Source organism: Periplaneta americana, chromosome 12 (genome assembly GCF_040183065.1).
Source record: "Periplaneta americana isolate PAMFEO1 chromosome 12, P.americana_PAMFEO1_priV1, whole genome shotgun sequence".
NCBI classification, from domain to species: domain Eukaryota; kingdom Metazoa; phylum Arthropoda; class Insecta; order Blattodea; family Blattidae; genus Periplaneta; species Periplaneta americana.
Window position 1 is genome coordinate 68,519,501 of NC_091128.1, and position 14,947 is coordinate 68,534,447.

At 33.0% G+C, this 14,947-nt stretch overlaps 1 protein-coding gene across 2 annotated transcripts in view; it reads left to right on the forward strand.

Moving 5' to 3' along the window:
- The window catches only part of LOC138710531 (DNA (cytosine-5)-methyltransferase 1-like), a 105,080-nt gene that overhangs the window by 34,470 nt on the left and 55,663 nt on the right, over positions 1-14,947 (forward strand). For both annotated transcript variants that reach the window (XM_069841496.1, XM_069841497.1), the window contains exons 11-12: positions 3,699-3,893; positions 9,018-9,167. In XM_069841496.1, coding sequence (XP_069697597.1) covers positions 3,699-3,893; positions 9,018-9,167 — 345 coding nt within the window. The remainder of the gene's footprint in view (positions 1-3,698; positions 3,894-9,017; positions 9,168-14,947) is intronic.

Here is a 14,947-nt window from a genome sequence, read left to right on the forward strand (position 1 = left end):
TTGTTGTTGTTTCTAATAGGGATCTATTGTTAATAATTGCGCTAGAAATTTGCGAGGTTGAACTTGGACAGGATTTAAATTTAATTATGTTAGTTTTGCTACAATTTAATACTAATTTATTAACTGAGAACCAGTCACATATTTTGAAGAGAATTTCCTCTGTTGAAGATTGGAATGTGTTGGAGTTATTGGCTGTAATTACTATACTTGTGTCATCTGCAAATAATATGGGGTGACCTACATCTTTTATTAGGGGAGCAAGATCATTTATGAACACTAGAAAAAGTAGGGGACCTAATATTGATCCTTGCGGAATTCCATTATTAATAGTTCCCCATGCCGAGGCAGATTTCATAGTTGTATTGATTTCGACTTTCTGTTTCCTATCTATGAGATATGAGTAAAACCATTGGTGTACAACACCTTTAATTCCATAATAATCTAATCTATCTATGATTTATACAGTCAAAGGCTTTGGACAAATCACAGAAAATCCCTCCAGAATTTTGTCAGTTAAACTAAATGTTGCATTTTCCGTGCCTTTATTTTTCCTAAATCCAAATTGTTCTGGGACTAAAATGTTGTATCTTTCTAGATGATGATATAATCTTTTATATATTACTTTTTCAAAGATTTTGGAGAAGACTGTAGAAGTGATATGAGCCTGTAATTTTCTGGAGATGTTGTTTCTCCTTTTTTGAAGATAGGAATAACCCCTGAATATTTTAATCTCTCGGGGAATATACCATTGAACATTGAATAATTACATAAATAACTTAATGGCCCAGCTATAATATGTGAACTCGCTTTTAATATTTTTCTTGTTATTTCATCATACCCTGAGGAGTTTTTTGACTTTAGGTTTTTAATAATTGCAGTTATTTCTTTTTTGTTTGTTGGAAATATTTGAATATTTGGGAATTTTGTCGGAAAATATTGTGTTAAAGAATCTAAGCTGTTAGTAACATTATTTTGGGGGATGTTGAGGTTATCAGTTATTGTAAGAAAATATTTGTTACATATATTTACAATTTCATTTGGGTCTGATGCTTTTGTATTGTTAGATATAAGGGTATAGTTTGTTACTTTACTTTTTGATCGTCCACTTTCCTTTTTAATTATGTTCCTAGTTGTTTTGATTTTATTATCAGAGTTTTGTATTGTTGTATTACACGGTAGTATAATTCTTTAGCTTTTGGATTACTTTGTTTAATATTTTTGAGTAATTTTTATAGTGTTGTTTTAAGTTTGTATCATTACTATTTCTGCTCTGTATGTATAATGATCTCTTTGTTTTGCATGTGTAATCCATCTGTTGTTACATATTGTTTCATTTTTATACTTTACAGGAAAAGTGGATTCAAAAATATTTAGAAATGTATTATGAAACTCGTTGAATTTACTGTTCACATCACTTTGACTATATACTGATTCCCATGTTTCATTTTTAAGATTTATTTCAAAATTATTTAATGATTCCCTGTTTATAATTCTGAATCTCACTTTAGTTGGTTTTTTTTTTATGAAGTTGTAAAGTTGCAGAAGGTAGCAGTTCCACTGCTAACAAAATGTTTCAATTGACCACTCGTTTGCAAAACAGGACTAGTCCTGTGTACATAAGGATGCAGAAAGGAACAAGCACTACATTATGTACAGGTTGCAGAAAAGTCCTTATGTTAGTCTATACCCATTGATAAGTCAGGCTGCAAAATCAGTACAGCCTCATTACAGTCGCGCTAAAAGCACAATAAAGCAGTATCTGCCTAGTGAATTGAATGTAAAGATCTTGTGTGGTATGTACAATCGAGAAACCCTAGAACAAAAAGTTAAATATAACTGTTTCAGAAATATTTTTGATACAGAATTTAACATAGGTTTTGCAACTCTGGCAACAAATTGTTGCTCAACATGTATACAGATGCAGGAAAGAATTCGCAACACAAGAGGGCAAAGTGAAGGATTACAGTTATCTTCTCAGCTAAAGGTACAAAACCTGAAGGCTAAACAATGTTACAAGCGAATGAAATCCAGTGATGGTGTTCTCATTCTGTCTTATGGCTGTCACAAAAATCAAGCTTTACCGAAAGTTCCAAATCAGTAGGGATATTATTCTCATCAGTTATACATTTATAACTTCACAATCTGCCTTGGCTCTTCAAACGATGCACAAACTTCTGCAAACACATTTATCTATACTTGGCTTGAAAGTGAACATAAGAAGGGCTCAAACGAAGTAGCTTCATGCTTATTTCATGTCTTAAACAGCATAGACTTGTCCAATATGCAGAAAATTAAGCTATTCTGTGATGGCTGTGGTGACCAAAACAAAAACCAAATTGTTTTAGAAATTTGAGCAAATGGCTTACCACCAATGCTGCTGCAAGTATTAAAGTAGTTGAATGTTTGTACCCAATAGTTGGGCATTCCTATTTGGCACCTGATACGGTTTTTAGTCGGCTGAAGAAGAAGATTAGGAGTATGTCCACTATTGTTGTTCCAGAGGAGTACTTGGAAATGTACAGAACTGAAGGCACTGTTGTTAGAGTCTTGTCTGAAGGAAAGTGTCCCGTGTATGACTGGATAACAACTGTCAAATCAGTTATGAAATCTCCAGCTTCATATAATTTTCAATTTGCTCTCTGTTAGAGGTTGAAACTGACTAGAAAAGGTGGTGTTGTACTCATCCAAAGAGAAGTAAATTATTGCACAGAGTCTGGTGTTGCCAAATCCTTGTTGAAGCATGGCCTGTCACTTAGGCAAACTAAAATTGATACTGTGGTAGCTGTCAAAGGTGCCAAAATTAAAGATGTTGCAGATTTACTAACTGCATATTTTAGTGAAAACTGGGCCATACTGCCTAATCTCTGATAGGCTATTATAAAGTAGTGGTGGAAGGCTCACAAAACAATGCAATAGATAATCCAGATTCTGATTTTGATGAAATTAATGAAGAAGATACTAGCAGTTTTGTTTAAAGCCAGTTTCTTTAGTATTGTATGTTTTATTATTGTCTTATGGTACCTAATTGTTTCATTTTCAATATGTTCAGTTTTCCATACTTTCTGTATAATAAAGAGTCATTTAATTCCCTTTTCTTTTGTAATCAAACAGACTTTCAAAATTTCAGTGAGAGAATAATACAGTATGTTTGCAAATTTTTTTATTGTTACAAACGTATTATTGTACTGAAACTTATCTTTTTCTTTAAAAAAGTTATTAATATACGTTTAATTTAATGAATATAATAAAGCATTATAACTACTGTATTTTCTGAATTTAATCATAAGTCTCTTCACTAATAAAAATGCAGAAATGTTGCATAAAGGACAAGTCCATGATCAAGTTACATAAGGGGACAACTCCAATATTATTTCCAAATGTTAGAGCAAAGTACAAATCCAGGATCATTGAAATTGTGGGTCCTGAATGTTTGTACCCATAGTGATCTAATTAGAAAAAAAATGGAACATTTTAATTTTTTAAGTTAATTATAGTTTTTTTGCGATTTCTCAACACTTTGTTATTTTGAACATGTCCCCTTTTGCAAATCTACGACAGATACATATATGGTATTTGATTTTCGTGAAGCTGGAACTGGGAGGTATCAAATCAATTAAAATAGGCCTACATGTTTATGTACATTTATCTCTGTGACATAATAACTTGTAAGAAACTGCGTGACATGCATTTGTTGTCAGGTGTCCTAACATGGCCATCCAGGAGGCAGATGACTCTGAACCAGAGGACGAAGAAGAGTATCAGCGGCTGTCAGAGAGAGTGGAGTCAGTAACATCCTTTACCAGTAAACACAAAGGTATTCGCAGTCGAGAGAAGCAGGATATAAAGTGGGTTGGAAAAGTCATCAAGGATGATGGACGGAGAAAATACTACAGGTACATTTGTATACAAGTATTTTATTAAATGAAGGGTATAGGGGAAAAACAATGAATGTCACGTTTCTGTCAAGGGTGAGATAATAATAAATTCAATATAATACTGCAAAATTTATTGCTGTTCATATTAGAAATGAAGGAAAGGATGACTTTATCCATGGTGGTAATACTCCTTTTTAAAAGTTTTATTGAGAACAACACTAAAGTTTATAGTAATCTTTTACATTAGATATTGGCAAGGAATGGATTCGGAACACCTCAAAATCTGTGCTTCAGTGACTGACCATGATAATATCTTTGAAAAACATTGGAGTGCAAGAGGTCAAATGACATTATTGTCAAACGCCTTGCATTAAAAAACAACAACAACATTAGTTATTGGCATCACCCTTAACAGAATTGTGATATTCATAGTTTTTCCCGTGTATACTTCAAATAGATTTGTAAATATGTGGTTTTTATATCTTCAGAGTTTTATATTTGAAGGGTACACGGGAATAACGAACAAGGTCCATCAAAAATCGAAATTGAGTTAATAGTGCCATCTGATAGTAGAAGGGGAGTACTTTCATGTGGCTGCATTGATTTTATGTAAGAATGAAAATTGTCCTCAGTATTCTGCGTTGAAGTTTCTGTATACTTTGGAAGAATGAACAATGTCACATCCATCCCAAGAAAGAACGAACAATGTCCATTTTAAACACAGAAACTAATGCAGACAGCCGTTACAAACTTGATCTTAGAGCCATAGCACATTGCTGGTTAGTTTATTTTTACATATGCCAATACGATCTGTATTATGCAATAATAATATTATTAAATGATTGTATGATGTTTAGCTGTTATTCCACGTGACAATAAATTATATTAATTTTCATTAGAACTACTTGTGAGCATAATACAAACAGCTGTACTATTCCAGTGTTCAGATGTCAGTGGTAGGATATTGTTTATTTCCTTTATTATAGCTACTTTTATGGTACATATTGTAGTGTTTGTGGTTAGTGCAATTTATTTTTATAATGTCTGACGTTAGAGAAAATGAATTATCTGGACCCATTCCACGTTCTGTAAATTCAAGGAAGAGAAAAGTTACAGGACGTGTTACAGATGCATAAAATAATTCGTGCTGAGTCACATTATGGGAGAAGACTGTAAATGTTCTCGTTTTCCGTGTTTTCAGAAAATAAGCCAAAGTGAAAGAAGCGATCTTATTAAACATTTCAATGAATTAGCATCATATGACACTCAAAATGCTCACCTTTCAGGACTAATTTCGGTACTTCCTGTGCAAAGAAGAAGATCCAGAAAAACACAAGCCGAAGCTGATTTTCATAATTTTTCTTACAGATATAAAATGCGAATAAACAAAGATGGGCAAAATATTGATGTTCCCGTTTGCTATAAAGCATTTATTGCACTACATGGAATAACAGACAGACGTTTAGTCACTTTGAAAACGTCATTGGCTACTACTGGAAAAGCCCATACAGAAACAAGAGTTAAACATGGAAACAGGCCTCACCAAATGAAAGCAGAGATTTTATCTAAAATTTGTCAGCACATTCAATCACTTAGAGGTCAGAAAGTCCCCTAATCTCGTCACGATAGCCGAAGGTCGTATCTTCCAGAGAACTTGAATATTTCTAAGCTGCTTAAGTTACACTTAGAAAAATTTCCTGCGAACTCTATGTCTTACGAGCAATACAGAGTAATTTTTGTCACTAAATACAACATTAGCTGACATTTCACACATTAAATCAGAAATTTCCAATGAAAAAGATGCAAGTAAATTAGATAATTTTGAGAAGGATAAACAAAATTTGATTTGAAAGAATGAATTGCACAAGAGAAAAGGACAGAAATTTTATGAAGTAAAACGGGCTGCACGTCTAAAATCCAGGAAGTAAGAGTATAAAGAAGCTATCTGCATGGATTTCCAAAAGAATTACCAGTTCCAAACTTTTGAACTATTGAGGGCTATTATCGTCGACAGCTGCCCTTTTATTCTTGTAACATACATACGCTGTCAACAGGAAGACATGTATGATCAAAATATTTAAAGTAAAGGCTCTGATGAAGTTTGCTCTAAGATATGGCACCACTGTTTGAATATTGTACCAAACTGCGTTAGTGAACTCCGTATTTTCTATGATTCTTGTTCCGGACAAAATAGGAACTTTACAGTATTTAGATTTTGTCATTATGTAGTACATACTAAGAAGAGATTGATGCTCAGTGGATCAGATTTCCCACTCGTACCTGGAATGTGACAAAAACATGGGACTTGTCAATCAGAGAGCAAGGTGTGAAGTACCCGATGACTGGAGGCAAGAGATTGCGAATTCTAGGAGGAAACCAAACCATTCATCATTGTAAACTGTAAACAGCTAAAGGCAATGTAGAAGGAATTACAAATTTTGAAAAATGTTTGTTCTCCAACTGCTAGAGAATATTTCAGTCTTCCTTCCACTAATGATGAGTCACAAGAAGTCAATAACAGTGAATGAGACAATTTTATAGTTCAATCTATTCATTCACAATGGAAAATTCAGTGCAATCAGATTAGTTTGTAGATTTGTTTTTCAATAATTGTTTGGAACAATGAACACTCAAAGATAAAAATATTTATCATGGATCAACAATATTTATAACCTTTAAAAAGAATACCCTACACGAAAGTAAACATGCGCTACATTGTTTGAAAATATTATGCCTGATTCCATTACCAACATATATTCAATTAAATTATGACATTGTTCGTTCTTCCAGTTTATAAAATGTAGCAAAGTAGACTTTTTGCAGTTTTGCATTGTTGTAATTCATAAAATCAAAACAATATTTTGTCACATATTTGCTTCATAATGGTACATTCTTGTGTGATAAAAAAGTTAACAATAAACTATATGTTTCAAGTCCTCAAACTTTAAATTTCATTTATCTCAAAATTATTCTGAATGGACCTTGTTCGTTATTCCCGTGTACCCTTCATTTGTAAATATGTTTTATTACGGTGTCAACTTCGAATTTTCTTTGCTTAAAAAACAAAGGTATAAGTTTCTGTATAGTTTTTACATTGTTTTCTAGCATTCTGTTTTATTTATGTATTTGTGAGAAGATAAATTAAGTCTAAAATTATTCATTTTTATTTAAATTTACCATAATCATGTTAAAGAGCATATACATATTAGTTTCGCATTTTAACGAAGTTTAGAGATAAAGCCTTGTTATGCTGCAGAAGATTGTTCCGAGATTTCCTTTCGAGAAATTCAAATGCAAAGGAAATGAAAAGTACATAATACATAAAAAATGAAATTATTTTCGAACTCAGGACATCAGTTTCCATACAAATGACATACTTATTGTTTACAACAGAACCGTTATTCCCTAGTATTATGTATGCAAAAAGTCTTTAAAAAGTTTCCAGTTTATACTTACAGTTGCATCTCTTTCTTGAGCCTTGACAGCACTTTACAAGTTTATTCATTATTTCAGAGAATACAGGCTTCATTATGAGGTATATTATATATAGAGGTGGAACTTAAAGTGAGAGGATTCGATGCGACATCGGGATGGGAATCCGGTGTGGCTTAGTGGATAGAGCATCAGCATGTAGAGCTGAAAACCTGGGTTCAAATCCTGGTGCCAGAGAGAATTTTTCTCTGTTCCACTCATCTTTCATCATTTCGTTCATTATGAGGTGCTGTACATTGATAAAGAAGATGAACTGAAGTAGCAATGTTAGTAGATGTAGAAGCGCTTTGGAAAAGTTGATCATGTTTAAGATGATATTGGAGAGTACTTGTGCTTCCATGTAACTGAAAGGTTTTCTGCATTTCTTACAAAACTTTTTTTGGTCTCATCTTTTCATAGTTATTTAATTTATATGAGAAACTTTACCAAGTTTTTCACACAGGGGTTCATGACCTATATTTGTAATAATTAAAATTCACAAAATTATTTAACACTAAGTACACTGATCTCTGAATAACCAGCAGTCACGCACAATCTCTGAAAGTGAACTGATAATCTAGAGGCACTGAAAGCTGAGCTTTTACATTTTCATAAACAACTAATAGTCAATGTAATGTGCATGTGATGAATTAAAAGAATTCAATTCCACGAAATACCATGACTAGTATCATTAATGATTTTTCAATTGCAAATTTCCATCTACCTTTGGGTGGTTATTATGACAAAGAACATGTCCGCAAATAAAATACAATATACAGCACATCCTTTCCATAGTTTGTGAAAGTGAATGATAGCATAAGTTACGTTTTTAAAGAAGAAAGCTATTACGGAGGGATTTGTGTGCAGTTTTACTTACTGTATTATTGGTTTTAGTTTTGTGAAACAAGAAGATAAGAACATCAGTCTATCAATCATAACTTAAGAGTTTACCGCACCAATTGATATACAGAGTTTGTGCTACACAGACTTCATAAGACAATTATGTTTCCTTCACCAGACTATAATTTTAATTGGTTTGATTAATCGATTAATACAATTTAATATCTTAATCGGATTTAAATTCACAGCTCTACAAATTACACTAACTGAATCGTCAATTCTTTACATAGTTATGTCACTATTATCAAATATCAATTTACGTTTCTCATTGGAAATGGATTAATAGATGACATGGACTTTGCAGAGCAGTTCATGGACTCTGCAACATTAGATGAGAAGCCCTGCCTGCACACTATACCTTCAGTGGTCCAGTGCTGCTGAAAGATGACATTTCTAAGTGCCATATAGGAAACTACATACATCAAAAAAAGTTTTGCATCACCTCGGTCCCAAGAGTTCCTGAACTTTGAGGTTGAATGTTTATATTGAATCAATAACATAGCCCCTTAGATTATTCATAGATGTCACTAAATCTGCACAAAAACGTAAACCATGCATGAGCCATTTTTATGTAAAGATTCAGGAACTCATGGGACTGAGGTGATGCAAAACCTTTTTTGATATGTGTGTTTTACATAATGTGTTAACACTCGATTTGTAAATAGATTTGGAACTTATTTGATTAATGTTTAATTTTGTCATGAAAATGTTAAAAAGTATAAAGATGACATTTATGAATTCAATTAAGAAAGATATTATCTGCTGTTTCAGTGCTGTTATGGTTAATGGAGAGAAAATCAGTCTGAAAGACTGCATCATGGTGGAGCCCATCGACCCTACAAAGGCCCTCTTCATTGCTCGGGTTGTGTACTTATTTGAAGACAAAACCGGAGCAAAGCGTGTTCATGGCCACTGGTTCTGGTAAGTTTGTAAAACTTCTAGATGTTTGAAGTAAGCATTTGCATTATGCAGGTTTACCTGAAATGAGAAGTAAAGGCTAAAATAACTAGTACTAACGTGTGTTATATAATATAAAAAAACATTATAATCATTTAATTAGGCCTACAATTGTTACAGTATTTACAATAAATTTCATTATAATGTTTTCTAACTCTTCAATTGTTAAAATTTCAAATATTTATGGATTTATTACCGTCAGAATTACTTATCAATAATCAAACATTAAACCAATATATTATTACATGAAATGGTACATAATGTAATAATATAATGGTTTAATGTTTGATTATTGATAAGTAATTCTGACGGTAATAAATCCATTCATATTTGAAATTTTATTATTACACTTATCGGATCCAACATGCCTTTGAAATTCTTCAGTTGGTGTTTTTCCATTCATTTGAATCTGAACCACACTGAAACTCGGCATTGAAAATTTCTTCTCTCTTCTTCATCGTTCCCCATAATGAAATAGTTGGAAAATCATGCTTTTTTACCGTATGCAATATTGTTATTTGAGGATTAGCTTCGACATCCCTAATTATTTTCACTCCCTGTCTGATAATTAATTTCTTCTGTTTAGTCAGTGTTGCATAAACAGCATAAATTAACAAAAAAAAAAAAAAAAAAAAAAAAAAAAAAAGAACTCGGAATGATCGATTGAGATGTGCTATTGAATATGCCAGTACTATCCATTATTGAAAATCAAGCCGATATTTTGTGCTTCATTATCACAAAATTCACTTGAAAAGTATTCCTTAAAAGCAGGATTTTCCTTAAATCGGGTTTCTTTAAAAGTGGGAATTAATTACATTATTCTTATGGTAATTTGGTTGAGACTTAACAGATTATTCCTTAAAAACGAGAGTGTTAGAACGGGATTTTACTGTATATGCAGTGGCTCAATTTGTCTAGGTACGTGTTTATATTTTTTTGGATATGTTTTGCTTGGCTGCCCCAAGCAGCTAGATCCATTCAGATCTTGATTGATGTTAACCCTTTAACGCTGGAATAAAGAAAATTACCGAATATGTTTTCATCATAAGAATTAAGTTTGTAGCTGTCTGTCAACGATATTCACAAAATATTTCGTTCGTATGTTATGCTGTTTGGTCACTAGGAACTGTATTCATATGATCACACTAGGTGGCGTTAATGTTAGCAAATTTGTTATATTTGTCTCGGAGTTGATATCCAGTAAAAATATTATTAGCATCATTTATAAATATAATATTTGCAACTGATAACGATTTCAGACCACAAAATACTCTACAAAAACATTCCTTTCGAAACAATTTTCTGTAATTATGAGTTTCTCGGATCAGTTAACAAGAAATAAAATAACACATATTTGTCACATTTCGTTAGAAGTTATATCATACATAGTATGCTTCTAGTGTTGCTACAGAACAAATAATATCAATAAAAAAAGTTGTAGGGTATCAAAAAAGGAATATTTTGAACATATTTTCAAATACTATGCCTTTCGTTTATAAAGGGTGTGCCAGTGAGTCTGTTTTTTAAAATGACCTCATGTACTTATTTCCCCATTTTTTAATTCTTCAGGTCTCAGTACGTACAAAATCATTTTTTTTTTTTTTTTTGCCATTTATAAGCTATTGTTTTATAAAAATTACCTCTTTTGATGACAATGTATGTGTACTGATCAAAGGGAAATTTTAATGCTTCAGTACATCAATTGCAGACAAAAGCTAATAGAAACAAGTGAATAAAGTTAATAAAAACAATTGAATAACAATGGTTATTTCATTCCAATATCTCCCTGAAAATAATTAATCATTGCAAATCTTACATAGACTTTATGATATGCAACAGTAGATTCTTCACTCAACAGTGCATATTACCGTGAAATCCTTGCCACCAAGTCACTCAATTGAGTGCACTCCTTGTATAATGGCAATTGACTTAATATATGTCGAACATGGAGTCAGACCACAAAGGGAAAAACACTAGAGGAGAATAATTCAATCTGGTTCTGTGGATTGAACTTCGGCGTAGCTCAGTGGCTAGATCACTTGGTACGTAGAACCAAGGACCCGGGTTCGATCCCCGGTGCCAGAGCGAATTTTTCTACTTTAATAACCATTGTTACCATAACAGATATATTTTGTAGGACCAAAACTTAATCTTTACATGGATCAAATTAAGTGCTGCTATTTTCATGTATAAAGTTAATAATAATAATAATAATAATAATAATAATAATAATAATAATAATAATAATAATATACAGCAATTTTATATTTCAGTTTAATAAGGATATACATTCTTATTCTACAAGACAAAAAGAAAATATGTTTTCTTCTCAGCATGGCTCAGTCTGGAAGGTCAAAACAAATTAAAGATGGTGAAAAGGGTCTTGATATTGTATCGACAATAAGAGAAAACCCACATTTATCGACTTGTCAGCTTGCAGTTGACCACGATGTCAGCCGAAAATCCATATGCGTCTTAATGAAGGCAGTCAAATGGCACCCCCACAAGGTACATCTGCTACAAGAAATTAGTGAAAATGACTTGCATAGACGTACCAAATGAGTTGGCTCATGTGTATCACATGGGACTCGCATTCGGGAAGTCCGAGGTTCGATTCCCGGACAGACTAATCTGACTGTGGTTTTTCCGTGATTTTCCACAGTTACTTAGGCAAATGCTGGATTTGAATTTTCATTGTCATGGTCCATTTTCCCTTCCCCTCCCGTGTAGAAAAAGAATTTAGATTTCATATCATATCATTCAACTTCCTCATCTCATTCCATAGACATATTCAGGTCAAGACGCATATTTTCATCCGCTTACGGGAGGGGGCGTCCTGTCTGCAACCGTTCCTGGGTTCCCAGCCTTCTACAATATCTCTGCCAGGATTAATTCCTTAAGAGCACTTCCAAGGGTGCTTCATCACCTTGGAAGGGTCATTGGAATAGATCCTGTGCTGCTTGGTCACCTTCTGATATGAACTTGGAGCGGGGGAGGGTAGGAGGCCCCATTGGGTGAGCAGGTGAGGGGGTCACATGTGGTTGGTGGGCTGGTACACCCTCATTCTCATTCATTTCATACAATTCGGGGTGCACAATAGGCCTCAGTATGGCCGACGTGCAAAGGGTCGTCCTAACCCACCCATAGCCACCATGACCTAACCTAACCTAACCGTCATAGACATACTCAGTTTGCTGAAACCCTCAATGGCATACTCAACCAAAACCCTAACCTCGTGAAAAAAAAAAAAAAAATCATATTCATCGATGAAGCTACTTTCTGTCTAAATGGTAATGTAAATCGTCACAACTGCCATTACTGGGCTAAAGAGAATCCCCTTTGGATGATAGAACATCATACACAGCGTTCACAAAAAGTAAATATGTGGGCTGGTATAATTTATGACACATTTATAGGCCCATTTTTCATTGATGGCAACTTAAATTCCGAACTGTATTTAAGCATTCTGCAGAATGAAATAATTTCAGCTTATAGTACTTTATTCCCTGGACAAGGAGAAGGAATTCAAGATCATATCTTATTCCAGCAAGATGGTGCCCCTGCATATTATGGAAGGGAGGTGGTGAATTATTTAAATCAAATATTTCCAGAAAAAGGTATAGGCAGAGTCGACCTGGTTGGCAAGTTGGTATAGCGCTGGCCTTCTATGCCCAAGGTTGCGGGTTCGATCCCGGGCCAGGTCGATGGCATTTAAGTGTGCTTAAATGCGACAGGCTCATGTCAGTAGATTTACTGGCATGTAAAAGAACTCCTGCGGGACAAAATTCTGGCACATCCGGCTATGCTCATATAACCTCTGCAGTTGCGAGTGTCATTAAATAAAACATAACATTTAACATGATTGTATAGGCAGAAGAGGAAGTATTGAATGGCCGCCAGGATCTTCTGATCTGAACCCATTAAATTTTTTCTTGTGGAGATATTTGAAGTGGAGGGTCTACCAGGAGCAACCATGAGACCTTAAAGACTTAAAATGAAGAATTAGGGATGAAATATAGTCGAACAGTATTGCTGAGAACCTTAAACAATTTCAAAGACAGATTTATGTATTGTTTGGCAGTAAACGGAGGCTATTTTGAGCTCTTTTTGTGAACTCAAATCAACATGTGATACAACACAACAATGCTAATTTGGATTTTAATGGGTTTTCTTGCTTTAAAATCCATGTATTTTATTACTATTGTAGTTAAATTTCAATGATGCATATCCTACAATGTGTCTTTTTAAAATTGTAAATGTAAGTAATATTAATATTGTTATTCATTTGTTTTATTAGCTTCATTCACTTGTTTCTATTAGCTTTTGTATGCAATTGTTTAATCCAAAGCCTACTCAAATTGATGTACTGAAGCATTAAAATTTCCCTTTGTTCAGTACACATACATTGTCATCAAAAGAGGTAATTTTTACAGAACAATAGCTTATTAAATGGTAGTAAAAATATGATTTTGTACTTACTGAGACCTGAAGAATCCAAAAATGGGAAAATAAGTATCTGGTGCCATTAAAAAATAATAAAAAAAAGACTCATTGGCACACTCTTTATAAACGAAAAGCATAGTATTTGAAAACATGTTCAAAATATTCCTTCTTTGATACTCTACAACTTTTGTATAAAAAGTTTCTTCATAAAATTAAAAATAAAGTTACAATCATTGTTCCATACTTTTTACTTACTCTGTATATGCTAATCCCATGTTAAATGTTCATCAACAGCCAAACCTAAAAATTTGGTTGATGCAACTTTTTGTATTACAGAATCATTAAACTTTGATTGTTTCGGAATATTAAAATTAATAGACAGTTTAGTAAAACTAGTATATTTATAGTTTTATTCACATTCGAAGTAAGTTTATTTGCACTTAACCAATTTTCAAACAGTTCTTTAGTGGAGTCAGCAATATAAAATACATTAGTGTCATCTGCAAAGAGAGTGGCAGTTCACTCTAAATGGAGGAATTTTATGCTATCAACATTAAATCAAACCTTTTTCCAATCTTCATTGCTGTCTCTTTGTGTTAAAGCGGAGAAATTAGGAGTTCTGAAAAGTTACTCTAACCGTCTTTGTCCAGTCAGTCTCTATAGTGTAATGCCTATCATAGCTGTCAGGGGATCTTAAGTTCCTGAAATCAATCCCCGTGAGAGTGATAAAAGTCCTTACTACTTCCCTGGCGTACTGTTAATTATAATTCATTAAATTAAATTAGCTCATAAATTAAGTTACTACTTCACCTTATAGATTTATCTAAATTTAAATAAATATGTAGTGAAGAATATTGCTGGAGAACCTTTTAAGTGTAGTGTAAATATTTGTAATTTAAATTTATGTATTGTATTGATTAAGGCTGGTTGAGTGGAAGAGAAGGCCTTATGGCCTTAACTCTGCCAGCGAAAATAAAACATTATTATTATTATTATTATTATTATTATTATTATTATTATTATTATTATTATTATTATAACATATGTTGTAGGTATGAGTGAATCTGAAAATGCATGCGCATAAGTTGTTCTTATAACTATTGTCATTTTTTGTTACTTTCATGATACATACATTACACATCCTATTCATTCACTTATTCATTCATTCATTCATAGTGTTCTGCCCAAGGGCATATCTTTCATTGCAAACCCAGCATTCTCCAGTCTTTCCTATTTTCTACATTCCTCTTTGTTTCCGCATATGATCCATATATCTTAATGTCGTTTATTATTTAATATCT